The sequence below is a fragment of the Coloeus monedula genome, assembly GCF_965178545.1.
Source record: "Coloeus monedula genome assembly, chromosome: 2".
NCBI lineage: Eukaryota > Metazoa > Chordata > Aves > Passeriformes > Corvidae > Coloeus > Coloeus monedula.
This window is the reverse complement of record NC_138782.1, coordinates 118,165,032-118,192,784: the sequence shown is the minus strand read 5'-3', so window position 1 is coordinate 118,192,784 and position 27,753 is coordinate 118,165,032. Positions and strand designations below refer to the sequence as shown.

Sequence of the window (27,753 nt, the reverse complement as noted above, 5' to 3'; positions counted from 1 at the left end):
CAAACAGCTCCTGTGTTTCAGCCAAAGAGGGTTTTCTTCTTTCAGAAGGTAAAACATAAAAGGGAAGTGGCTTTAAAGGAAAAAAAAGCTGTTTTCGTGTGCTGATTGCAAGACAGCGCTGATAAAAATATCCTTTGCTCGCTGAGTTTCAGTGGGGATGGGGAGATCAACGCAGCATTTGTTGCTTTCAAAAAAGGCCAAGATAAACTAAAAAACACAAAATAATCCCAGTGAAACCCTGCCTGTTGTTTCCAACATGAAGCTGTGTTTGGGAGAGAAACGGTGCCAAAGAAAAGGAAATCGTGTGGCCCAGGCAGGGGTTTCAAGGACATCATGGAACGTTGAGGGGGGGTCTCATCACCCCGAGGCCTTTTTAGCTGACAGCATTGGTTGTGGCAGTTCCCTGAGGCATCGACCTCCCTACAGACCAAGCTGGAGCAAGACAGGAAAGTCCTTGGGATCCTCATCCCACTGTGGATATTAGGAAAAAATTCTTCCCCAAAAAGGTACTGGCACAGCTGCCCAGGGCAGTGCTGGAATCCCCATCCCTGGAGGGACTGAAAAGCCACGTGGCTGTGGCACTTGGGGACATGGCTCAGTGGTGGCCTTGGCAGTGCTGGGGAACTGCTGGACTCAATTTTGGAAGCTTTTCCAACCGAAACTATTCTGATTCTAAACATTTTGGTGCCACTATCTGGAACAACAAAGCCCAGACGTCCCAGCTCTAAAGAAGACGTTTATTCAGGTCCTGCAGGCGGCATCGCACGCATGATACAATATTACAGTCATTTAGTATGGTACAGAAATAATTAAAAACTTTACAGCTCATTACAAAGTCTCTTTGGATTTCAGCTCATTTAAAGTACACAGAGCCACTGCAGGGTCTGACCCTGGCAGGGACACACGAGCTGGGACCGGCTCCCAGGGAACCCAACAGGATCAGGGTTTGGGAACGGTGGAGAGGGCAGAAACCAAAGATGGAGACAGGAGATGGAGGAACAAGACACTTGATCATGACCCCACTTGGGGTGTTGTGTAGTGTGACCAGCCCACACCGTTCCTCACCGCCTCATTCCCTAAAATCCAGGCACCCCGAGGCCGCCCCGGCTGCTGGCCCCGGGATAAGGCACTGGGAAAATGGAATCTTGTGCAAAGAACTGGAGGAACCGGCGGAGGGAGAGCAGGAGCATCACCACGGACGTGGCTCCACAGGGCTCGGACGGGGCTGGACAACACCCAGGCCCCGTGCGGGTGGGGTTCCAACCACCGTGGGGAGGAATGAGGGAGTTCTTCCTTTGTAGGAGAGCACAGGGGTGTTGAACATTCCACCCCAGCCACAGACAAAACCCTCTGCTTAAGGACCCGGGTGGTGTCACCACACAGAATTTGCTTCTGTTCGCTTTCTTCAACCAAACGACGTCAGAGAACAGCAAAGAGCCAAAGCCCCGGGGCAAATGGGCTTGATTTTGGGCATGGAGATGAAAACACCTCAAGAGCTCAATCTAACACAGGAAAAAGGCTAGGCCTGGCTTGAGAAAACCCACAAAAGTCCCTCTGAGAAGCCTCCTCTTGGCTGGCTTGGCGTCAGGGACACCCTGTGGGGAGGAGGGACCCCCAGCCCTGCGGACATGGGGGTGGCTGGAACCTTTCCAACCCACCACCATCATCTTCCGAGACCCACCCACAATTCAGGGATGCAGCCAGCAGGACTGAACCCCCGAGAGACACCAGAGATGAGACAGTCGCTACAAATTACACTTTCCTGCATTAAATCTTCTCCTTCCCTGCATAAAGTGCATGAAAACTTGGAAAAATATGCATAGCTATTCACACACCAGCCTCAGTGCTGGGCGGTTCCAGTTAAGAGCACCTCCTCTTTTAGGCTGAGAGTTTTTCTAATATTATCAATAAGAAATATCTATGATTACCTCCATGGTGATTTTTACCTCTTTTCTGGTTAGTTGGCTTAGCTGGGGTGAAGTAACAGATGGCTTTGAGTAACAGAATGTGCCACTCACTGTGCCAAAAATTTGGGGAACACCTTTAGAAAAGACCTCACGTGCCCAGGAAGGCTGGGAGGGAGCAGGAGAGAGTCAGAGAATCCTCCAGGAACACCCTCACGGCCAAAATTTCTTTAGCTTTCTGGAGCTTGTCCTGCATCAGGGTGACTTTAGGGTGGAATCTGAGGAGAGGTTTTGTTTCCGAAGTCAAAGGAGATGGTGAAAACCAAGAGAGCTCTGAGCAAGGTCCTCTCTCCACAAAGGCACCGCGGGCTCCTCGTGCTCCTCATTCCCACCGGATTCTTGGAATCATCCCAGCCCTATTGGAGAGACTTCCTCCTTCCAGGACAAGTTATCCCAGAGGAGGCAGCAGCTGTGGGCTGCTCAAACCACCCTTCACACCCCTCTCCATGGTTCTGCAACACAGCTGAGGGCAGAAGGAGACGGAATCCAGCCCAGAGCAGTCGGATCAGCCTCTGGCCGCGTGTCCCACGTGTGCAAACACCAAACCACGGTCAGGGCTGGAGCACAAACAGGCCAGAGGGGTTTATAATCAGCAGCAGAAACAGGGAACCATCAACCCAGCTCCTTCTGTCCCTCCCCCTCTCTCCTGCAGCCTGGACACCTTTCCATGGGCCGCGTTGAAATCCTGGATTCCCAGACAGCGGTGCAAGAAAAGAGGCTTCAAAAGGACTTGGAGGTTTCTCCCTTCACATCTCCCCCAAAGGGGCCATCGAGCAAACATGGAGGAGTTTTAAAGACATCCCTAAATCCAAGTATCTGAAATGCTGAGACTAAAACCACACAACTCCGGGGAGGGGCTGTTTCACATCAGCTTCTTCCGGCAGCACAGGGGAACAAAGTGCAATTAAAAACATGGTCAGGGTGGAGTTAAGGGAACCAACAAGGCAGTGTAAGAGGCATCAAATTAATTAGTGGGTGCTCTTTCATCAGCAAGACTCCTCAGACTCCCAGAACAAAGCGTTTCGTTGTGTGGGTTGTGTCTATAAAACCAGTTTTAACTTTAAAACCCGGGATTTCAGCATCCGAATTCGTTACTACCAAATTCCTCCCCCATCGTGGCTCGGATGGACAGGAGCTTCGTGCAAAGGGAAAAGAGGGAAAACTGTACACTAAAAATATCTTTAGAAAGCTGCTCTGTACATTTTATATTAAGATTTCTTGAGGAAAATTTAGGGAACACTGAAACTACTTACATCAAGCTGGAAGGATACACGAATCCCTGGCAGTTCTACGCGGGCTGCATCGGAACCCAGCCCACTTATTTCTGCTACAGATTAGTTTCTATTTTAATTTTATTCCTTCTGCATAAATGATATTAATTACAGTAAATCAGCATAATTATCTCCTTCGCTAAGCATCCCTATCTCCTTTGATGCCAACAGAGCTTTCCCTTGGACCTCGGAACCAGATGGTTTAAGGCACTTGGATACCCACGGGCAGCGACGGGAGAGATATTGAAGTTTAATCATTAATTTAGCATCCTAAATAGTCCCCACGTAGTTAAAACATCTATAGCTCAGGCTGTCCAATCCCCCCATGATGACTAAACAAGATATAAACAGCTCAGGATAGAAAAATCTGTGGCTTTTCAGGATTTGATAGGAAAACGAGAGTTGGCCGATCCGTGCATGGACACACGGACAGGAATACGTCCCCTGGGCCACAGGCAGCTAAAACCCAGCCACAAATAAAATCAAGTTTATAAAAGCCAGCCCAAAGCTCCCCCTTTCCAGGAGAGAGGCTGGTTTTGGGGATGACAGAGGCACCTCCTCTTTGGATCGGCGCTTGGGATGGTGCTGGGAGAGCTCCTCTGTGCAGCGCCGGGCGGGGATGATTGTAAAGCGCGAACATTTCACGTTTTAAAAGAATAAATAAAAATAAATAGACTGGATTGATCCTGTTACGAGGGCAGCAACTCCCTGCTTGGCAAAATTCCGAGTGTCTCCAAAGGCTGGCTGGGAACAGGGAAGCACTTCAGTGCTGACACCTCTGCAAAAATCCTCTCGGCCCACAGGGAGGAACCAAGGAGAAGGTCCTGCCACTCTGGGGCAAGTGAGAGAGGGGATCCTGTCATGGGGAGAGCAAACATTAAAAGGATCAGAAACAGGACAGAGTTGGCCACGGGCTTTCTCCCATTCCCAACAAACCAGCTGGGAAGACCATGCTGATTTCCACAGGAGAGTGAGATAACAGGGCAGTGATCCAAACAGGCACCGGCCCAGCCACATAACCCAAGGGCTGCAACTTTTTTAAATCAAAGGACTTTGAGGGGTCTCTATCTCCAAACAAAGTTCTACTTTCACTTCTCTGCCTGTCTGGAATCATTCCCACCTTGCCCTTTCATGGTGGATTACGTGATACTGACACAGCTCTTATGGAATTGCAACAGAGCTGTTATTCTTGTGGAGGTTCTTCGGGAATTGCCCTGCGCTCCAAGGGAAGCGCCGGTGCCTGGGGAGGATTTCGTGGCTGTTGGGAAGCTGTGCCATGGTTTGACCAATTTTCCTCTGGAAGGAGGAAGAGAAGGAGCTCATTACACCCACCCACCGCTGCGCGCCGGCCCCGGCTGCCGTTGGTTACCCCCGGAAACGTCAGGACTTGGGACAGGAAACGAAGGATCCAGCACCATGACGAGGCAAAGACTTATCGTGTCAAGAACCCAGAGCAGAGAGAACAAACCCTTCATTAGTGTTTGCCACCAGCTGGAAGATGGGATGGTTGGTTTCGCTTCCTGAAGCCGCTGGCTTCCCCGGCCGCATCCCAGGACGTTTGCTGGGCTGGGATCTCTCAGTTTGCCCAGGATTTCCTGTTCTCTGCGTTTTTCTGGCTCTTCTCCAGTCGTAGCGCGGATCCTCCTTCCGACTTGGCCAAGGCTGTGAGGGAGGCCAGGTTGGAGGCTGACCCGGAGAAGTTCCCGCTCCTCCGGTTCTCCGCCCCGGCCGCTCCCTGCAGCCTCAGGCCGGTGCTCCGGCGCCGCGCCGGGCCCGAGGCCTTCCTGACTCTGCCCGGCTTCACCAGCAATCCATAGCCTGGGTTACACCTGAAATACTGCTTCCCTCCGATGGAGCCGTCGTTCTTACCTGGGACAAAGAGAATCAGGGAATTACGGAATGGTTTGGGATGGGAAGGACATTAAATCCCATCCCGTTCCAACCCCGACAACCTGGCCTTGGACATTTCCAGGGATCCAGGGGCAGCCACAGCTTCTCTGGGCTGCCTGTGCCAGGGCCTCACCACCCTCACAGGGAAGGACTTTTTCCTACAAAATGGGTTTTATTCTGTGCAAATTGGTGCTACTGCACCCAGAGAAGGAGGCAAGGAAAAAGTGCTGAGAGGGAGAACAACTGATCCCTAAAAATGCACCATGGAGGTAAAACTTCCCTTCTGAACCCCAGCAAGGCCACTGCATGGAGAGTGACTCTGAACGGGACGGGACACTCCACCTTGTCCTTCCTTCCCACTCATTATTCAGAAGAACTCCATAATTTCTCCCAAAGTGGTAAATCATCTGTTCCATCAGCAAGGCATCAAGAAGGAAGGAAAAATGGACATTTAAAAGAGCTTTTGGCTTTCTGAGCTGATGTTTGAAGTGGAGGATTGTCACTGTTTCCATGTCATAAACCCCCCAGAGAACAGGAAGGATAATTTCTCCGTGCTGGTGCTGTTGAGATCTTTCTATTTCTCCTTTTAGATAATTTAAAACTCAGGATCACTGTTCAGGGATTGCTCCCATCTCTAAAGGGAATGTGGAAAGATCCAACAGCTCTTTAAATGACATAAAGTCACCTCTTTGGCTTTTGGGGTGTTTCCTTCTCCCTTCCACCATCACCATGTTGGGTCCAAAGTACCCTGACGTGGCCAGGACTTTGATTTCCCTGTCCTGAGAGTTCTGTCCCTGTTTGCAGCATGACAGAGTGTGCCCATATTCCCCAAGTGAAGCTCCAGATGTGTGAGAAGCCAGATAGGCTCCAACAAAGCAGGGTCTTAATCCTTGTGGAAATGGAAGGGGGGAAAAAAATTCCAGCAACATCAGCAGCTGAGTCCTCAGCAGGCCAAAAATCTCCTGACTTTTCCATGGAAGCTGCTGCTTACTGGGATGTGCAAACAGAATTAGCACTGGAGCAGCCTGACAGAGGGAAGGTGACCTTCCAAAACTGAAATGAATCTGTAAATATGTTTTTGTTTTTTTTTTAAAATGAGGCACAAATTCAGGACTGAGGAACTACTGCAGATTGCAAAAGGATCAACAGCTCCAGTTTGCTTTCCAGGATGGGAAACTCCAGAGAGTTTTCTGAAACCTGCTGGGAAGTCACTGCCCAGTTCAGCTCTGATGAACACACCATGCACAGGGAAGATACAGGAGCTCTGGATCCTGAACAGTTCTGCTGGATGAACTGCTCCAGTCCAGGGAAATGTGCAGCAGGGAGCAGCGTGGGCTCCCTGGGATGTGTTGATTCACCACCCAGCCTGGGAATGCTGCACTTGGCTAAAAGGATTGGAATAAGGAACTTTATGTGCCCTGGGTAACCCAAATCCTCTCACTGCCACTGTGCCTCTCCTGGATTTTCCACTGGCACGCCCTGCCTTCCCCCAGTCCTGCCTGCTCCTGGAGAAGAAAGGGGTTGGGAAGCCTGGACTCCAGCAGGGATCAAATCCCAGCCATCATCTTCCTTTCCTCTTGTGCTGGAGACACCCTATTCCCACACCAGCAGCACAGGAACAGCAACAGCCTCCCCAGGAACTGCACCCTGGATTCCAAAAAATCATGGAAACCCTAAATTCTGGGAATTCCACAGCTGTACAGGTAAGAGTCAGGCAGGGATGACAAATAAGATGGTGAAAAAACCCTCAAATTATCTGTACGAGCTGGTGGTCGGTGGAAGATTATTTCCCACTGCTTTTCACACATATGGGGGGGGGTGTATATACACACATATATATATATATATATAAATACACTACATACACACAAATATTTTTTTTTGCAATTTTAAAGCTTACTTTAAAATAAAATCCTATTACACCTCTTAATACCTATTAAGAGCCTTTGTGGCTCCTTCAGCCTAAATGTCCCTTTGAGCTAAATCCCACAACTCCTGTTGTGCTTTGAACACCCTCATCCTCACAGGAGAAGGCCAGAAGAGAATCGATGGACACAAGGCCTGTCTCCTGCAGCTACTGCTTACCAAACTGCATGGAAAAGGAATCCTGATTCCTGCTTCCAGTGTAAGAAGCCAAAGAAATGACTGAAAAGGGACAGTCAGGGGTCATAGAATGGTTTGGGATCTTGAAGCGGTTGGAAGTGAGAGCAGGTTTGGGAAAAGATGACAGCAGGGAAGACCTTTTACATTTCCCTTTTCAAAATGCCTTCAGCAATGGGCAATAAACCCCCCAGTGGATAAAAAACCCCCAAAAAAGCAGCTTTAGGATGAGCTCTACCAGCTGGGACACACCAGCTGTTTCCCACCTGATCCAGGGGATGTTTTACCTGAAGGCAAATCCAGCTCGACACCAACCCACGTTCCCTCCTGGAAGTCTGTGGGCCCGATGTATCTCACGGTGCCCGTCTTGTTCGTGCCAACTGTGACATATTCTCCTTCTTTCAGCCACTCGGGAATTTCGTTGGCATCTTCAGAGTCAGAAATCACCTCCAGTTTTTCCTCTGCTGTCTCTGCCCCATTGTGGTTCAGTCCACGGGCACTGGATGTGCTCTTTTCTCCTTCCCGCTGCTCTTCTGTGCCCAGGGAACTCGTGGGATCTGATCCCAGCATGCTGGTAAAGGATCTCAGCTCCGATGTCTTCACCTTCTGGATTTTGAAGGGGGAGGCTGCAGCGCTGGGCTGCTCGGGCTGAGCTTTGGGAAACCCCAGTTCCGAAGCTCCGGAAGCCGTTTCCTTTTTTCTGGCTTGTCCTGCTGACTCCACCGATTGTTTGGATATCGACTCCTTCGGAGTGGAGGTAGAGAGAAAGGGTTTTGCATCAGTGGCTGCAGAGGCATCGTTCCCCTGCTCGCTGGGATAAGAAGTGCAAGACTTTCCGTTCACTTCGTGGCCGTCCCTCGGTCTGGGGGGAGCACCTGGAAGGCTGAAGGTGGGGGGATTCTCCCTCTTTGTGCCCAGAGAGCTCTCAGAAGCCCTGTCCAAGTGTCCCTGCATGTCAGAAGGGACTTGAGCCACTGCAGGAGCTGAGGAGTCACTCCCTGCAGGTGTTGGACCTCCAGGCTGAGCCACAGCGTCGCTTCCTGCTGCCAGGGCCTCGGAGAGGGTGGCTGTGGAGACACTGTGGGAGAAGTACCCGCTGGAGGCTTCACTCAGGGGGCTTGGAGGTCCCTCCTGGCAGTCCTGGGCCTGGGTGTCCCCCGTGGGCTGCTGCAAAGGCACTTTGGGCGTCTTCTCCAGACTCTTGTCCACCTCGGGCGCCTGCACCACGGTTTCCAGTGGCTGCTTCCCTGCTTCCTCTTGGTTCATCTGAAACACAGGGGGAGAGGGAATGCGGGGCTCTGTTATCCAAAATATCTGAGCTAAAAGCACACATACAAGACCTCTGGGAAGCACCAAGGCTTTGAGCTTTATCTTAATCCCTGTGTAGCTGCAATCTCCAGAAGATGGAAGCTGATCCCGAGTCAGCCCTGCCAGCCTGGGAGGACTGTCAGCTCCCTCCTTGCATTAATAAGGGAAGTGTCAACCCCGAGAAATACGCTCCCCAATATTTACTGAAAAATTATTTATATTACAGGAATGGTCATTTGCTGTTTGAACAGCAGGATTTATATGGAATGGGAACCAGCCGTGATCCATAAGTCTCTCATGGTTATTTGGCTTAACTCTCTGGGTGGATAAATCATCCCCCTGCACCTAAAGTGTCATTTCTGTCCCCGTTTCCAAACGCCATTCCCACCTCAGCGCCGCCAGCACCTCGCACTTCCAGAGGATGAAATTAACTGCACCTCATGAGATTAACAGCCCATTTCAGTGATGTATTTCTTGGCTGTAAAGTTTACTAAATCTGATAGATCAATATCTTTTGCCAGCACATGTACTCTAAAAGATTAGGATGTCTCTAAATCTCTTTGGGAAGGAGGGAGGGAGGGGAGTGCTAATAGGAAAGGGGGGAAAAAAAGGGGTTGGAGAAGGGCAGATTTGAACAAATCCTGTCTCAGGTGAACATTTTTGTTTATTATTCACAATTTTGTGATTTCTCCCATCTAGTGGCTGAGTGTCCCAAACTACAGGATTTTCAGCTTATTCCCAAAATGCCTTTTCTGCTGGAAACATAAGCAGCATTTGAAGAAAGAGGGATTTGACTGGATTACAGGAATTTCAGCACCAAAGGTTTGCTATTGCTAAGTGAAATGTAATAAAAAATAAAATAATTTTTTTAAAGTGGGTTTTTATTAAATATTCCAGCAGATTAAAGCCACAGTGCTCACTTTCCTATGGCAAGGGTGGTGTCCATGTGGACTCAGGAGCTCCTTCTCTGGATTATCCCTTTGGATAACACACAGTTTTCCAAGACAATAAAAGCACAGTGGGAGGAAGCTGATGTGCTGCTCAAGGACTGAAGTTCTGCTGAGAAGTGGGAGATCACAGGGTCTATTTTCTCTCCAGCTTAGCAAGAGTTTTTCCCTGGTATTATGGCAAAACGGGGAATTAAGCTCCACACTTAGAAGAACAGCCACGTCCTGCTTATACACACTGTCGGAGCCTAGAAATTTTCCTTTTAAAGCAGCAAACCAGCTAAATTTCAGCTAATTATCTGCTAATGCTTTCAAGTATAAAAATATAACCAGGAATAGGAGAGGAGATTTTACCAGGACCTATAACACCCAGCAGCTCAGGCAGAATTTCACTGTCTCACAGCAAGGCAACAGCACAAGTGCAACAGGTTTTAAGCAGCTGATGCTCCAGCCACCTCTGGCAGGTGAATAGAAAAACTGTATCCTCACATCCTGGGATGTGCTCACCTGTTTTATCCTGGCAGCACTGGCATCCAGACTGGCTGACTGAACCATAATTCGTGGGACAGCCTGGGGGGAGGGAAATAAAGAGAATCATGCAATGAAAGGATTAAATATTGTCAAACTGGTAAATGTTAAAGTTTGTATTTGAAATGTAGGATCCTAAGCAAACCTTTGTCATGAAAGGATGGAAAATTAAACTGGGCTTTCAGGACTTGAAATGGAGTTTGTCAAAAAAAGAGGAGAGACTTTTTACCCTGGCAGAGGGAACAGGGAACAGTTTTAACCTAAAAAAGATTTAGGTTAGATATGAGGATAAAATCCTTCCCTGTGAGGGTGGTGAGGCCCTGGCATAAGCTGCCCAGAGAAGCTGTGGCTGCCCCATCCCTGGACATGTTCAAAACCCACGTGGATGTGGCACCTGAGGACATGGATTGGTCCTGACCATGGGGCTGGTGCTGAGTTATTGTTGCACTTGATGATCTTAAAGGCCTTTTCCAACCTTGAGTATCCCACAATTTGATCTCCAGAACTCCTTCTCTATCTCCAGTCCCTACACCAGTTTGGATCTGAGCATTATTGGCTTTAACTCAAAAAGCAAGGCAGAATCCAGGTCTGTGCGTTGTCTTTTCCAGGAGGGCATTCCCACTGCTGCTGCAGGGCGTTGGACACACAGGCACTGACAAGAAATGGCCCTCCCTTGCTCCATATTCAGGTTTTTATGTGGCAGATTTGAAATAATCCCTCTCCTGAGACCAGAGCAGCACATTGTGACAGCTGATACAAATCTGAGGCTATGCTGCTGGCTTGGGCTGTCACACAGGAGGGAAAGGAACCCCCAGCTCAGTGCAGAACCTCAGGAAAGGGAAGCACAAAGAGAAGGAGAGGGGAGAAGAAGGCAGGAACATCTCTTTAGCTGTGTTAAATAATTTACTGCAAGTGCAGGTTCAGACTTTGAGGGGAAGAGCTCCTTAAGGGAGACGCATTACACAATTTGGGAGCTGTCTGCTTTTATTCTTTTTTTCTCCAAGGGACTTGAGAATTCCTTCTGTACACACACCCAGGCAGTGCTCAGCTCCCAGACAAGTGATTCCCAGAACTCAACAATCTGTTTAAAGCACTGAAACCCTCCAGCTGAAGAGGAAGGAATCTTCTCTTGCCTCCCTTCTAAGCCCAGCAAAGCAGGAATATGACTAAACTGACCCTCAAGAGGAATAATCATAGGAGAAAAGAACAGTTATTATTTATAGAGAGATTGCCAGGCATTAAAAAAACCAAGGTGGTTCAAAGTAGAAAATAAAGACAAAAGATGCACAAAACCCCAAGAAGGTCACAGTGGACCCAAATAAAATTTTTGAAGACATTAAAGCTCCAATTCAATGAAAGGAAGCAGGAGAGGAGGGGTTTTTGCTTGTTCCTAAATGTGCTAAATAAAATTCACCACTGGAATAGGGTTCAGGGCAAACTGGCTCTGTTTTGGGTGCATGAGTTTGAGCATTTTGAGATCCTCACTGGGACAGCACCTGGGGCTCCAGGAACCAGATGGATCAGAATAAACCAGTGAAGAAACTCTGAAAATTTTAGATTTTACAAAATTTGTCCAGTGCTTATTATCCAGAAATAAGCACTCAGAATTGGAATAAGAAAAAGTGCTTAAAGCAAATTCTCAGTTCCTTTGATTTCCTTTTCTCCCTTTAAAATAAATAAACAGAGGGAAGTGTTTGTTTTGGTTTTTTAATCTCTCCAAAACCTCCAGTCTTACAGCCTGCAAATCCACAAAAATCTAAAAATCCAGTTGGTATCACACAGCAAAAGAAAGAAAACCATTAGGCTCTAATCACTCTTCATCAAGTTCTCCTCCTGAAAGGATGACAGATCTCCAAACTACAGTAACTTTGCCAAGCAAAGTTTAGAAAAACACGGAGAAAAAAGCAATTATGAGAGGTGGCACTTGCCCAGCTTTGGTGCTGACAAGAAGCAGATGGGCAGGAACAGCCTCACTGGGGCAGCGAGGGCACCACACCAGATCTGTGGGATGAAATGCAGTCATATTCCTTGTGGAGGGGGGCACTGAAAAAAAAAATGTGTTGGGACTGTGTGGGAAGACATCGCTGGATGAAAAATATTTCTGGATCCAGAGCCAAATTCTATTATTAAATGTTTGTAGATAGTGACTGCTAAACTCGACGTATCTGTTTATCCACTGGCAAAACACGGCCCGTTTACAGCGTGATGGTTTCTGGCAGAATTTCTTCAACCAAGCTGACAAAACACGGAGTGAGGGAGAAGATGAAAGCAGTTCACTTTAAAGCATCTTTGATTGTCTTCTCCTAAGAGCTGCTGCTCTGTGCAGGGTGACTGTGAGGATATGAAGAAGCTGGACATGCCCCAGGTGGGTGGACTCACATCCCAGAAATCCCCCGTGTGCTGGGATGATCCCACAGCGTGGGCAGCGGGGAAGGGGCGGATTCTGCCCCTCTGAGACCCCACCTGCGGAGCTGCTCCAGCCCTGGGACCAAGAGCAGAAGGACGTGGAGCTGCTGGAGAGAGTCCAGAGGAGGACACAGAGATGCTTCAAGAGCTGGAGCCCCTCTGCTCTGGAGCCGGGCTGGGAGAGCTGGGGGTGTTCACCTGGAGAAGAGAAGGATCCAGGCAGAGCTCAGAGCCCCTTCCAGTGCCTAAAGGGGCTCCAGGAGAGCTGGAGAGGGACTTGGGACAAGGCATGGAGGGACAGGACACAGGGAATGGCTTCCCAGTGCCAGAGGGCAGGGATGGATGGGATATTGGGAAGGAATTCCTGGCTGTGAGGGTGGGGAGGCCCTGGCACAGGGTGCCCAGAGAAGCTGTGGCTGCCCCTGGATCCCTGGAAGTGTCCCAGGCCAGGTTGGACAGGGCTTGGAGCAACCTGGGATAGTGGGAGGTGCCCCTGGTGGGACAGGATGAGCTTTGAGGTCCATTCCAACCCAAACCATTCTGTGATTCCACGGTGGTTCTACAAACCTTTGATCTCTACGAGTGCGCATTTTGTGCTCACTGAGGGGTCACTTTGCACATTCCCTGAGGTGACCAAAAGAGAGCCCAGCCTGCCACGCTGGTGAGCTTGAAGAGGAAAAGCAATTGTGTGTCTGTCCCCAGTTACAGAGGCACCAACACTACTCCTGAATGAACATCTTTTCATCCCATAGATTCCACACACATATAGTGGCCACCTCTTCAAAGAGCTCAGCAAAACTCATTTGGTATTTCTGTGTCATTAAACACTTTGTAAAACGCCTCTGGCAGTGGTGGCTGATGACTTCAGTGCAAAGCCTTTGATTTCGTGTCACTTGGATGAAAATCCCTCAGTATTAACACCCAATATGCACAAAGTTCAGTGGCATTTAAGAGAACAGATCGGGCCAGGGCAGCCAAGAATTGTCCTGTGAGTGTGAAACATAGAATCATAAAGATTTTAGTTATAGGCTAGCTGTGTTGAAATTAGTTAGAATAGGAAGGAATTTGGGCCCAGCTAGAGCTAATTAAAATAGTTAAGAGAGCTGGACCTGAAATGGGTTTTAAGATGTTAGTAATTGATTACTGAATAACTGATGGTCTGTCATTTGTATGTTTGCTTAGCTGTGCTTAGAACAAGGAACAGAAACATTGATAAGTTGGTGTAGGGAACAAGGACAATTACCAATTTCCTCCCTTGGTGGGAACCCGTTCAAAAGTCACGCAAGAGGAAACTTAGAGGTCACTAAAGTAATTAGGATTGTTAAAGTTCAGAGAGGCGAAAAGGTCAAAATGAGGAAGATGAGTTACTTCATCTTTTTTGGGACCACTGACCCAATTCGAGACCACCGACTCCATTCAGAGCACACACTACGCATGCTTAATGACATTTAAGCTCATTTCCATACGAAGCGGAGAATGGGAGGTGTTAATGTTATGAATATGCATTTGTATTTTGGATATTCATAATTTTTGTAAATAGAAAGCGCTGTGTTTGCTTGGATCAGGGCCCTGTGTCTTAGGGAGCTATCCCACACTGAGCCTGGTGCCAAATAAAACATGCACTCTCTAACTCTAAACTGTTAGAGAGTTTTTGTCTGTCTCAGCTGGATATCGATATTAGATCGATATTGATATTTTGGTAAACCAAGTGCCAGGAATGGTTTAGCCAAGGTTGATACAATCCTAACGGGACATTATCCCAAATTTCCACTGCTCTTCTCTTAAAAGGTACTCCCCCCCTGCCCCCAACAATATTCCTCTTCAAAATTATTTTAAAATCAAGGGCAAAGTCATTAATCACTCAAATATAGAATCTCCTGCCTTCCACAAGGAGATCTGAAATCCAGTGCAAGTTAATTTGTTGAGGTTTTTTGGTGTTTGTTCATTTTCTTCTCTAAATACACTCTGCGTTTAAACATTAACCCAAACAACCCCCTCTTAATTCCACCTTCCCTATGTGGAAGATTTCAGCCTGTAATAAGACTTCAGAATTCCCCCTTTCTAGTACCATTTATACAAAATGAACCACACCATTTTCTATGCAGCTAAATTACTTCATTTCTAGGTCCTGGCAGATAAAAAGAATAATTCATACCCATTTTTAAGTTAGTTTATAAAGAAATTTGAGCGGTTTGAAACTTCCGAAGTCAGTTTTCCACACTCATTCTCATCAAAAACGATTTGTATTTGAGGATGACAGCGAAAACTGAGCTCAGAAAGAAATCAAAACACCAACAACTGAGTCACAAGGAGACACACGAGCTGTGCTGTGGAGCTCTGCTGATTGTAGCATCCAAATGAGTTTTTACTTGAAACTCTGAAAAAAAGAAAGCCCTCAAGATGTTAAAAAAGGTTCTCTGAGGCCACATTATTTACATTTGATTAAGGAATGTCAGTTCTAGCAATTACACTGTGCACCAGGCCCATCCATGAAACTGTTATTTTTTAATGGACTGCAAGAAAAGGGGCTTTGTCTATTTAGAAAGCCTTTCATTAACTGCATTTCATTCGTTTTTGAGATTAATTTCTATGTCTGCATCAGAAGGTGGAAGGGAAAGAAGTGACAGCTGCCCTCTCCATGTGGCTACACCATAAAGCACAAATGAAGAACATGGAAATTCAAAGAGTTTATTATCATTTTTTAAAAAAATATGAATCTGTGACTCAAGATCTCTCTCTTAAGCCACGTGCTAACAAAAGACATCTGAGCATCCAAAAAAGATTCTTGGAGAGGAAGGTGACCAAAATCCACTCACCAAATTGGCCACAGGAATTTCCTTCTGCCACACCAATGCCAAAAAACCAGAAACTGATATTTAATATGTCCATTTTTAATGTCAGCACCCAGTGATGCCCTGAAATGCAATTTCACAGGCAGCTCCTGGAGAGCCACGGGGTCACAAGGGAAAAGAACAGGAATTCTGCTTGGTGTACCCTGGGAAAGCCTTAGCATGTGGATAAAAAAGAGGAGTTTCAATTCCTACATGATATAATTAAGCACAGAGAGATGAAACTCTGCTTCTCCATCCACCTGCATGTTTTACACAAGGATTCTAAGCTTTTCCCCACAAGCAGTGAGGGGCAGAAGGCTCCAAATCTTGCACTTTGTGGTTCTCAGCTTTTTCCAGAACAGGCTGGGAGAATAAAAAGCTATTCCAGCCATCGAGAAAGGTTTCGATTGTTGGCTTTTTTTTTTTAAATTTTTTTATTTACAGACTACTGGCAATTAATTTAAAGGCACCAGATAAAGGAGAAAAGAGGCATTTTCTAACTTGAAAGTATATAAACAGCTTCATCAGAACCCAATCTTTTAGGTACATAAACAGCTTCATCGGAAGCCGTTCTGCGAGTTACATAAAGAATCCTATTATGCCAAATTAATTCAATCTAACTAATTAGAGAGCAGGAAGTTCTTTCAATTATTTTATGTGCTGTCTGAGAAACACACTTGAATACGAGAGCAGATTTCATTAATTGCGGTTCATTATTCTCCAGATTAGTTACTAAACTTGCAGCAGAAGGTCAAAGACAGCAATTTTGTTCACTGCCACCACCTTGACTGGGATGTCTCTGCTTTTTTTTTGGTTTTTTGGAAGCTCCAGCAACCACTCTAAACAAGGGAAGATCACTTTGTGAAGATAATTTTGTGTGGGCTCACTTGCTTTAAGGTTGATGCCGCTCGAAGCAATGGGCAGGACTGAAATAAAAAGCTGCTAAAAAAATTTAGAAGTGTATTTTTGTAATGACTGATCAGAACTGATCTCCTTTTTTACTGGCACAGGATCAGAGATTTGGTACCGCACCCACTTGGAATGGTCACGGTGAACTTAAATTCAACTCCAGACTTGGATAAAGGTTCAGTCCTGCTCCTTTGGAAACTTGATTTCCACGGAATCATGGAATATCCTGAGTTGGAAGGGACCCACCAGGATCATCCAGCCCAGCTCCTGGCCCTGCACCCCAGGGCCCAAAATCCCACCCTGTGCATCCCTGAGAGCATTGTCCAAATGCTCCTGAAGCTCTGGCAGCCCTGGGGCCGTGCCCATTCCCTGGAGAGCTGCTTCAGAGTGCCCCAGCACCCTCTGGGGGGAAGAACCTTTTCCCAAAATCCAACCTGGATCTCCCCATATCTCAGCTCCCAGCCAGGAAAGGATGATTTAGATCTTTCCATCCTCTCTGTCATTTCTATTCCTGAACCGTGCTCTCCCAAACTGTTGTTTAGAGCAACAAAACTCCAGCACTTCCCAGTTAAGGCTCGGATTCCTTTGGAATTAAAGTCCTTTTTGGCTTTGCCTCCCCCTCGTACTTTTGCAGTTTACCACCCACTTCTCCCACCTCGCATGTTTATTTATGTCCCCTGCCACTGTGCACTACAATTTTGTTCTCCCACAGACCTAGAGGTGCTGTTCTGTATTCTCTGAGGCTCAGAAAGATCATTTTTGTGTCCCCTCCGTGGCGCAGTTTCTCCAGTTCCACAGGAATTCCTGGCTGCCTGCCTGGCTCTGGCATGTGAGGGATGAGGTGCTAAAGCTGACGGCCTGGCAGTGACCCCCCGAGCCCCCCGTGTCCCTCAGCCATCCATCACCACCTCCAGCTCAATTCCTCTGCCCACATTTGCATCCTCAGGCCATTAGAAAGAAGCAGCACGGGAGATTATGGGATGGGATATTTATGATCTTCAAGCCAGGCTTGCTGCAAAGGCACCTCTTTATTTTTGCGCTGCACAGAAGAAGCTGGAGCTGATTCTGGGGCAATTCCTTCAGGTTTTCTCTCTCTCTTCTGTGCACCTTTCCTTAGGTTGGGATTAGGAAAAGGTTTTTCCCCCCCAGGAGTGGTGGGGCACTGGAACAGCTCCCCAGGGGATGGTGACATTCCCAAAGGTGCCAGAGCTCCAGGAATGTTGGGACAGCGCTCTCAGGGATGCACAGGGTGGGACTGTTGGGAAGTCTGTGGAGAGCCAGGGGTTGGAGCAATGATCCCTGTGGGTCCCTTCCAACTCAGGATATTCCATGATTCCCTGGGATTGCTGACAGCAGTGAAGAAGCCCTGTTTCCCTACAGATAGAGCAGAAGGAATTTGTAAAACCTCTGAAACCAGGGAAGTGCCTTTGCAATACAACTGATTGGTTCCACTGCAAAACCTGAAAGCAGAGAATGATTCTAAAATTGCATTTTATTACACAGATCCAGTGGTCATGGAAGGCCTGGGTTGCTTTCCAGTGCAACCAAGCATTAAAGCATCCCATAGTCCTCTTATTATTTTAAAAACCAAAGCATTAATAGCATTTCCCCTCCCATTAAAAATCACTGAGATCACGACCTGGTTGACTTTCTGTAGTAATGCATAACATAAACTAAAATCTCATTAAAGAGATGTCTCTGTAGTTTAAAACTTGATTTCTAGACAAATCATCCACGACTGATCTTGAACAGGAAAGGAGTGGGAACAGGTGGTTAGACTAGAGGCAGGAAATTAGGCCTCGATTCTCCTCTCAGCTCTCACTGATTCACAGAGAATTCAAGAAGGTGTGAAAGGCTCTCACTGCAATTGTAAGAGCACCTATTTGCATCTTTCCACACCCAAATACCTTGAAAGAAAGCCACCACCTTCATTTTAATTCTCTACAGTTCATAGATGAGGGGGTTTGTACAATTCAAGCCTCAACAGCAAGCAAAAGGCAACACGAAAATGTGAAATGAATCCCCAGTCAAAAATATTTTAAATCTGCCTCATTCTTATTTGTGCTAGATGTGTCATAAGTTACTTTTAAAAATATTTAAGTGTTAGTGGATTTATTTTTGCTCTATTTATTTAATATTTTACTGTATTTCTACTATGCCAAAACAACTTCCTGTGGTCTCGGGATGTTCTTGGAACAGCAAATTTAGTTGCAGCAAACAACAGAACAAAATACCTGGATCCAACCACAAAAAAAGAGTTATTCAGGGATTGTAGAGTTTGTTTTGCTGTGTTTTGAGGAAGATACTCTTTAAAATGTTTGTCTGCATGGCAAGAGTTGAGGAAAAGTCTGAGTTAACAAGTGATGAGCTTCCAGAACTCCAGGCAAGGGAAGAGGATGAGAGCAGAGCCAGCATGGACAGAAAGGACTCCCAAAAACTTTCATGAGATCCTGCTCCAGATTCATCTTCACAGCAGTCTGTTGAACCTTCAAAATTTACTTTATAGGGAAATATTCCTTGATAAATAAACCACAGCCTCGCAAATGAAGGAGATTATATTATTTATAATGGGATTCTCTATTTCATCTGGTGTCTTTTTAAAAGACAGAAGTGCTTTTTTCAGTCAGTTTGACCATGCATTCACTTCTGCTCAGAGCACAGAAGCCCCATCTGGAGCAGATGGGAGCTCTGTAGCACAACACCCAAAAGAAAAAAAGGAAATCAAATGCTTCCCTGACACGTGGAATAGATAAAAATGAACAAAAGCAACGGCCCCAAGTAGACAGGAAAAGATGGTAAAAGGTGAGGGGTGGGAGGGGATGGGATATGAAATAAGGAATTAAAAATAGAATTACATTTTCCTCCTGGCAATACACAAACACCACTAAGTGCCCTTCATAAATTTCACTATTGTTGCTGCGAGTGGGAGGCCCATAAATCACACTGGGAGTGGAGCTGGCACCTGTAAAAAGCCAAGTGGGCTGAGTGTGTATCAATAAGTTCCAGCAGCTCCACTATCCCTGGACAGGATGGAGGGGAAGTGGATCACGAGGCTTTGCTGTGCCTAAAAGCTTGGTTTGCTCTGCAACAACTTTTATAAAACAGCTCTTTGCCAGCAAGTCCAGCAGCACTCACCAATATTGAATTTCGTGGGTGATTTAATGCTTTACCTGCTGTGCAAGGGGAGAGCTCTGCCTGCCTTTCTTCTCATCTCTGACAGGGAAGAGGGACTTCAGCAGCTTTGGCATCTGAGGCACAAAGGACTTGACAGGATTCAGGTAGGAAGCAGCCAGGCTACCAATACCTGTTGGAAAAAAAATATTGAAATATGAAAACAGTTATTCTTTGGAGAAAGGGAAAAAAAAACAACCCAAAGCTGACCCAAAACCCTCTACAAAAAATGTAAAAACCTCTTCTTTCTAGTCTGAGATGGCTTCTATGGTTGAAGAATTATCCAAGGGAAAGCACTCTCTGAGAGCAGCTCAGCTTCTTGTGACACTCAGGAGCTGCAGTGACTTCATTTCTCTTTTGGGGAATTCTCTGAGCTGTAGGAGAGCTCTTACCTGGATCAGGAGAGTGGTTTTGCTGCCCAGAGCCCGGCAGGGAGGTACGAGATGGGCTAATGCCTCTACTGGAGTTTGTGGCACCTTGGGACACATCTTGCTGACTCTCCCATCGACCCTAGAGGAAAAAAAAAGCTTTAATTTTCCAAGTTAGCACAACAGCAGGAGCACTGCAATCCTGACACACCCTGCACAGCCCCTCTGCCAAGCTCAGAGTGCCAGAGCTGAGGAAAGACCCTTCCCCAGGGGTGCTTTTAGTTGGCAGACCCAGCCCTGCAAAGATGAGCACCCTCAGCACCAAGGCACAGAAGAAGTTTATTTCCAGACCTCACAGCTGTAATATTTCACTCAGTTGTGCTGCTCTGTTTTGGAAGGTATGTTACAACCAGGTGAAAATAATATGGCGCTGTCTGCCCAAAATTCCTGAATATTTTGTGGATCTGCTAAGGAGTAGTGGAAGCAGCATCAGGAAAAAGGGGTGAGGACAGAGCTCCGAACAAGACAAGAAATACAAGACCTAAAGGTTGGATGTTTGTGCCTGGAGTCAGAGAAAGGAGGAGTTGATCAGATCAAGAGGAAGCAGCTGTGGCACTGCCACGTTTTCCAACAGCCTGGAAAAGAGAAAGCTGGAATATCCAAGCTGTGGACAGCAGGAGCCACAAAAAGATCAGGACAGGTTAGGGTTTGGACCCATGGTTAGTGAAGAGGAAATAAGATTATTTTCAGCCCTACAAGAGCCTGAGGCAGATGAGGAAGAAACAGTGACAGAGTAAAGAGCAGCTCCTTTGCTTTCCCAAGATCCCAAGGTTCTCTGTTTGGGTTTTCCCATGGATCCCACACACCATTCTGCACATGAGGGTGATTTCTCTTGCTTTTAAAAAGGTCCAAAACTGTGGTTTTGGAACTTTCAAACTCACAGCTAGAAACTGGCTTGGTGACAAAGCCTCCTGGCTAACAGAGATTAGAATCCCCAGGCCACTATCTCCCATCAGCATGTGAGTGTCAAGAATGTACGTGGCAAAATCCATTTTTTACTAATTCTCTCATCTTGATAGGTAAAATCATTCACAGGTTTGTCTGATTACTCCAAGTGACTGGCCAGGGTGTGTCTCTGCTGGAAGTTTCATGTGGATGCAGGACAGGGTTTGGTTTTGCTTCACCAAACTGGATGTGCAGAGCTGGAAGGGAAACCAAAATTCCATGGGGTTGTCCTGACAACGTCTGAGGGAGGCACACATGCAATGCCTGCCAAAGCAGTTCCTTCTCATTTACTTCATTTATAGGAGACCTGAGGGCAATTCAATACCCATTTATGAGTCTCTGGGTCAAAAAAGTCCAGTCTCAGACTCTTCAAGGAGTCTCAGGGTCTTGTGGGAAAGTGTTGTCCTGTTCAGGTGGCAAAATGTTCTCAGGATGAGCTTGCAAAGCTTCTCCTTTCCATGATCAGAGGTTTGCAAGGACAGGATGGTGCAGCCAAACTGATACAAACTGAAGTTTGATACTATTTTGTGTGTGGGTGTGTGTGTGTGTGAAGAGTTTTGCTGTGGCTGGTGCAACATCTGGATTTTATTGTACACCTGAATTTTCCTTGTGTTTTAAAAGACAGAACAGGAAGAGAAATACTTCCACAGTAAAATGTGCAGAGAACATACTAAAAAGGAGTTACAAGGGATCGATGGACCTGCTGCATCCCAGACTGTAAGTTTCCAGTATTTTTTCCTGGAGGAAGAGGGGGAAAATGTGCCTTTTCAAGAAGCTTCCCACTGTTGGATGCAAGGAATTAAACTGACCTTGAACATAAAAATGACAGGCAGCCGAACTAATCTTAACTGGAACTTGAAGTCATGAATGTTTCACAAATAATAAATAAGCCAGGATAGGAGGAATAGATTTCTCCAATGGGTTGAAGGTCACAGTGAGCAGCCCAGGGCAGGAATCATTTCCATTCGGATCTATAAGTCAGTCCCAGGGAAGCTCTCCTGCTTTGAATAGCAACTAACCTGCACTTGGGCAGAGCAGGACCTGTCCTCAGCCCTCCTGCTCCAGGTACACTCAAGTGCTGCAGCTGGGAAGTCGAATTTGGGATACCTGATGGATGTCTGAGGTCACTGAGGCAGCCATCCTGAATGTCAAGCTGATGGAGCCCAGGCTGGGAGCAGCAGGGGTTTGTTTAGTCTGCTACTTTTGAGGACTTTGGTTATTTAAGCCCTTCTTGAAAGCTTCCTGCTCTGCCCATGCCTTAAGCCTCCAATTCCAGCATTATCTTTGACCTGACTCATTTATGTCTCACACAAGTCCAAGAGTCACGTCTGAGACCAGAAAGCTCCACAAAATGCTTCCACGAAACCATGTTTCCTACTCCTCATCCCCAAACTCCTTCACTTTTTTGGGTTTTGTGTGTCTATTAGTGCAGGTTTCTCTCCCAGGTGGCCTTACCATGTGCAGAGATTAATAAAGAACAGAAGACTCCAAGCAAACAGCACAAGACTCAAAATAATCTTGAAATATTGGTTTTGTTGCCTCCTGGCCCGATCTGCCATCAGCCTGGTAGATGCTGGCACTGGATGAGGAAAAAGAGCTATGGAAGGGTGGGAAGCATCTGAAAGCTTCATTTTTGGAGAACATAAAGCTTGATTAGTGATCCTTTTGGATCTTGGGATAGTGATCCACTTAAAGACACAGGGATTAAGGTGACACATCTTGAGCCAAGCCTAAGTGCTTCTGGAGAGCACAGAGACAGAAGAAACAGAACGAATATTACAAATTTAAGGAGTATTGCAGCATAGTAGAACAGGGACTGAATGCAGGTGAAGAGAAACTAAATCATTTTCTGAGTCATGATCTGTTGAGTCACAAGTGCCCTTCACTGACTGTTCCAAGAAAAAAATGATTTCAGGCAAATATCTTGACTTTCTAGCCCCGTTTGGGGAATGCTGAAAAAATGCAGTAGGAACAAACCAGCAGAACACTTTCAGAATATTCATCCTGTAAAAAAAGAATGGCAACATTTGGTGACTTTTCCCACAGGAAAAGCCTTTTTTATTTTTAGGACCTTTTGGAAGTTTTGTTTCAGCCTTGGTACTACGGAAAACTACATCTTCTAAATAATTTTAAGTATTTTGCCAGGCTAAATAAAAAGAAGGTCCTGAGAACAGGAATGAGTAAAAGATTTGTGTGGTTGTTTACTTAAGGCATGTTGGGTTTTTTAATTACACTCGCATCGGGGAGAGTGCAAAGATCATCATTTTAGCCTGAAGGTCAGATCTGTGACCCTCAACTCAAGAGATGACAACAAACCATCAAAATTAGGTTGATCAGGGCAACAGGTGGAGAAACATATGGAAAAGAAAATACTGGAGACAACTGGAAGTGTCAACAATTGTGCACAGGGAATTCATGCATGATTTTACTAAGCTGGATTGAAAGATGACCCATCTCAATCTCCATAAAATAAAAATAAAAAGAACTATTAACTACATTAACTTGATGAAGTTCCCAAGTTTCCCACCTGGATGTCATCCAGCACCCTCCCGTGCTGCTTTGTGCATTCACCAACTGCAACGCAACAAATTTAAAGTCTATTCTTATTATTATTTAAGTGCTGTGAATCTTTTCTCTCTCAAGAAGGGTGGTGAGAGAAAGAGAGGAAGCTTGTAAATCATTTGCCCAGAGGAGTCATCATTTCATGAATATATTTGGTCTCTGCCAAGTGACCAAACAGAGGTCAAGTGATTTAATTTAACAAATCAAAAGTAGCCACCAGAAGAATGCAAGTCCCTTGATGTGTTTTAATGCTGAGCTGTTTATAAAGCGGTTTATTTTTATAACACCTTCTCCTTCTTCTCCTCTGCCTTCTCTTCTTTCACACATCCTCCATGAAAAACCCCAGGGAATTTATTTCATGCACAAAACCTTTAGGGCAGGTAGGGATCATCACTGCCTAAGTCATCTGGAGGCTTTTACCTGACAAATCTTTCCTTGAAGTTGACAGACCATTAAAATGCAGCCACTGGGTAAGAGAAATGAATAGTTCTTGTGTTTTATTATTTCAGCAGTTCAGAAAAGGCTTAGGAAAAGGTGACCACATAGCACTGGAATACAAGCAAACAGCTGGGACACACAGCTGGGACAAAAGGCACTTGTTCTCATGAACAGCAGGATTATTCGAATTCAATCTACACAGTAATCAATTTGCTGAAATAAACTCTGGTTCCCAGAAAAAAACTGAAGGTTGAATGACACCATCTTGTCTTACTTAGATTTTGAGCTACAAATACTGGACAGGAAGGACTAGAAGGACAATTTCCAAGACAAAATGGTTCTTGTCAGAGGTGTTTTAAGAGCAACTTGTGACATTTTTCACCAATATGTGATTTAGTCTGATCTGTAAAACACCTCAGAGGTGCCTTCCATTCATTGTGCCTCTGATTCATCCAGTTTAGTCAACTCAGTTTTTAAATTCAGTGTCCAACTGAATTAAATTAAATTAAATTAAATTTCCAACAAAAGCCCCCTCAAACATGAAAATTCATCCCCTGTATCTGATATCAGCACTCAGACACTCAATACCCCTGCATCACCTGACAAGTGCTGATGTGCAAGGAGAAATCAAACTCATCTCACTCTCCCCTAACCACATCTGCAGTGATAACAGCAGTAAAAATTGCCTTTTTCTCATTTAAGCAAGCAGACAGAACCCAGAGGTGAGCCCACGTGCAGTCCTGACAACATGGAAGTCCATAAAACTCTTATGAAGTAAATTCAGTAAACAGCTCCTTGCCTTCTCAGCCAGCTGGGGAGGCTTCATCTCAGGAGTTATTAAAAATTCCCAATGCTGGCTTAAATGTTTCCCAGGAAGACACAGCTCAGTGTGAGAGTCATCCTGCTCCCTGGAATCCCTCGGTGCTGTCACCATCCGTGGATATTCTTTCAAGGTGGTTTTTTTTCCCCCAAAATGCACCAATCCCACACCTCTGCTCCAGTCCTGGAGAAGGACTTTTCCACCTCTTCAGGAGGGTGTGACCACCCATCCATGTTTTTACTAACAAAGTCTGCAGGATGAATCCATGCCCTAATTCTGGAAACTTTCAAGCTGCCTGTTGTGGTTGCACTGACACCATCTTTAATTCTTATTCCAACTCATACAATATTCTTGTTTGCTTGTTTCATATTTCTTTTTATTTAATTATTTTAACAGAGGAATAAGCCCTGGCTCTTCTGAGTGCTGGAGAATGGAGCAGCACCCACATTCCAAACTTTACCAGCACGGATGGTGCTTGACACAGAGGGATGAGACTCAGGAGCCCTTCCACAAAGCTAAAAAATCCATGGTAATGGCAGCAGGAATGCAAGGAATAACAGAGAGAGATAATCAGAAAGAGAAATAAAGTAATGGAATAAAAGTTAAGGAGAGGAATATTCTGCAATGTGCCAAGGGCTTCCATCAATATTGTGCACCCAGTTCAGGTGCTGTTACTGTCCTGCGACTGCTGTTTCCTGTGATACAACAAATAACTTGTTTGGGATTGGCTTATTGTAATAAACAACACCCAATTCCTGGTAAAATAACAATGAAATGACAACCCACGACTGCTGGAGAAGATTTCTTTGCCACCAAATTTCTCATCAAGGGACAAAGACATCCAGCTTAGCCAAAACCCTGCCTTATCAAGCCACTCTCCAATCCTTCATGCTAAAAAATGGACAGGACTGATCTCACCAGCGAGCTTTGTGACGTTTAAGGATCTGTTATTATTTCATTCCATCTTCCTATGGAAATGGGATCACTGAATGACAGAATAGCTTGGGATGGAAGGGTTTGAAGATCACCTAATTCCACAGGGCAGGGACACTTCTGCTAAGCCAGGCTGTGCCAAGCCCTGTCCAGCCTGGCCTTGGAACCAGAGATCCATTTAAAACCAGAAATTCCTGGCTGGGGAGGTTGCACCTCCACATCCTGAGGAACAAGTGCCTTGGATTGAAGCTCACTGCAAGCAAGGGGAGCAGCTCCACCACCTCAGCTCCACATTCCTGCAGCACAGAGTCTCTGTCAGCAACTACAACCACGGCCAAGAGCAGCAAAACCTCATGCAAACCACTGCCAGTAATTCCAGTTAACCAAAGCTTGGGAAAGGGGGTCATTCCTCTGAGAGCACCAACACAAAACTAAGGACAAGCAGGTTTTCCATTGGCCCAGTATTATTTTAAAGTCATTTGTTCATAGAAATCAAGAGTTGCCCACACTGAACTATAAAAGCCATAAAGCCTGAGCAAGATTTGGGAGAAAGTCTTAAAAGTTTATCTCATCTCCAGGCTAATATTCCCTGGCAGATATTTAGATACTTGCTTGCTTTCATGTCTATTTTTTCAGCTGAGAGGGGGTTGTTTCTTCTGAAATGACTTCACCCTGTCCAAAAATCTGTGAGAAATGGCCCTAAACAGCTCCAACTCTCTAAGAACCCATCAGATGCACCCAAGGAGAAAGTTCTCTGCTTTGTACCAGTTCACGCTGCATTAATGACAGGATTTCAATGGAAAAACTCGTTTGCTCTGTGCTATGCAAATGAGGCACCACCAGCAGCATCTTCAAAGCAGGAAATAAAAGCGTGTGAGTGAGCAAAATCAACTTTATAGTGAGATAAAATTATTATCCCACTCATTAGGTGGACCTAATGCATTACCTCTGCTGGGACCTTTGGGCTCTGAAATGTGCAATGAGAGAAATCATTGAGGGGAAGGAAGGAGAAAAACAGAAATCATTAAGAATCCTAATCTTTAATTCTTGCTTTAAAAACCCCTTACAATATTGAAACATCCCACAGTTCTCTCCAAACAGAAGTTGCTACAAACACTTTATCACCTGCATGTATTTTAGCATTCTCTCCATGGATCAGATGTAGCAGATTTAGCAACCAATGCTGGAGCACTACATCAAAATTCTATTATTCTGTGCAACTGCATTATGCATTAAAATGCCTTGTCACCACCAGGTTCTCCCCCCCAAAATGACTCCACGCTTGCTGGGCAGAATATCTATCAGGAGGAGATCCTTCAGCTGATCTAGGATTTGGAAAATAAGCTTAAATTTAATTTTTCACCTCTTAAAGTAATGCTTTGGGTCTATACTGGTGTTTTTAAGGAGTGGAATGGGCTGAATTATCACCCACCACAAGTTTAGGACCACTGGACGGTCACGGACTTTTTCTCCACAGGCTTTTATTCTGTCTAGAGGTGGACTTGAACTAAAATAGGGACCCAAATCTCTTCCTTTCTCCCAGAATTCTTCCCTCCACCCAGGTGAAAGCTTTGGAAGAGCTGTAAAGCTGGACAATGCTCCTGAGCATCCCACAGGGGCTGGGACAAGGAAGACCTGGGAACTTCCCCAGAGAGGTCCAGAGCAGCACATCCAAACCTATTTCTGTGCCAGGAGCAGTCTCAAGGATCCAGGAGCACATGGGGTGCCCCATTTTTCACAGATATTTCCCATTTCTGCTCCTAATCATTGGCAGAGTGGAATCACTTCCTTTTTTTTCCTACTGAAGTTTTACCAGGAGATCTGCAGATACTCACCCTGTTACTGCTCAGGTTATAAGGGGGGGCTAAATCCTGGCGGCTTGCAGAAAGCTGGAAGAGTTAAAAGAAGCAGAATTATTTCTTAACAAGAACTTTAAAAAATTCCTAACTATGCCTCTTGACTCATAAGGCTGAAAAGGAACAGTTCTGTGGTTAAAGGAGAATTAAAATCCAAGAAATACAAAGTGAAATTTTAATTCTTGACCTGGGAGGAGCCAAAATTTGACATTACTTTGATTACCAGGTCTATCAAATGATTTCTTTCCAAATTTTGGGCAGCAGAAGTCTCATTTTTCTTTTGCACAACACTGGTGCAAAGCTTAAGTTCAGCAAATACTTGCAACTTGCTTTCAAATCTTCTGAAGAAAAAGAGAAAAAAAATTCTTCAACTTGGAAAGTAAATGAAAAATCTCCAGTGCTCAGGAAAAAAAAAAAAAAAAGAAAAATAGCAAGTTCTTTTTATG

At 45.6% G+C, this 27,753-nt stretch overlaps 1 protein-coding gene across 6 annotated transcripts in view; it reads right to left on the bottom strand.

Moving 5' to 3' along the window:
- Window positions 1–809: 809 nt before the first annotated feature.
- Window positions 810–27,753, bottom strand: part of KIF13B (kinesin family member 13B) — a 119,409-nt gene continuing 92,465 nt past the window's right edge. For 4 of the 6 annotated variants that reach the window (XM_082276596.1, XM_082276599.1, XM_082276597.1 and 1 more), the window contains 7 exons: window positions 27,287–27,340; window positions 26,398–26,418; window positions 19,718–19,835; window positions 19,325–19,458; window positions 9,988–10,050; window positions 7,513–8,491; window positions 810–5,104 (listed from right to left, as the gene is read on the bottom strand). In XM_082276596.1, the coding sequence (XP_082132722.1) occupies window positions 4,812–5,104; window positions 7,513–8,491; window positions 9,988–10,050; window positions 19,325–19,458; window positions 19,718–19,835; window positions 26,398–26,418; window positions 27,287–27,340 (1,662 nt within the window). In that variant the 3' untranslated portion in view covers window positions 810–4,811. The remainder of the gene's footprint in view (window positions 5,105–7,512; window positions 8,492–9,987; window positions 10,051–19,324; window positions 19,459–19,717; window positions 19,836–26,397; window positions 26,419–27,286; window positions 27,341–27,753) is intronic. The other 2 variants (XR_014226231.1, XM_082276598.1) reach the window with 2 other exon arrangements.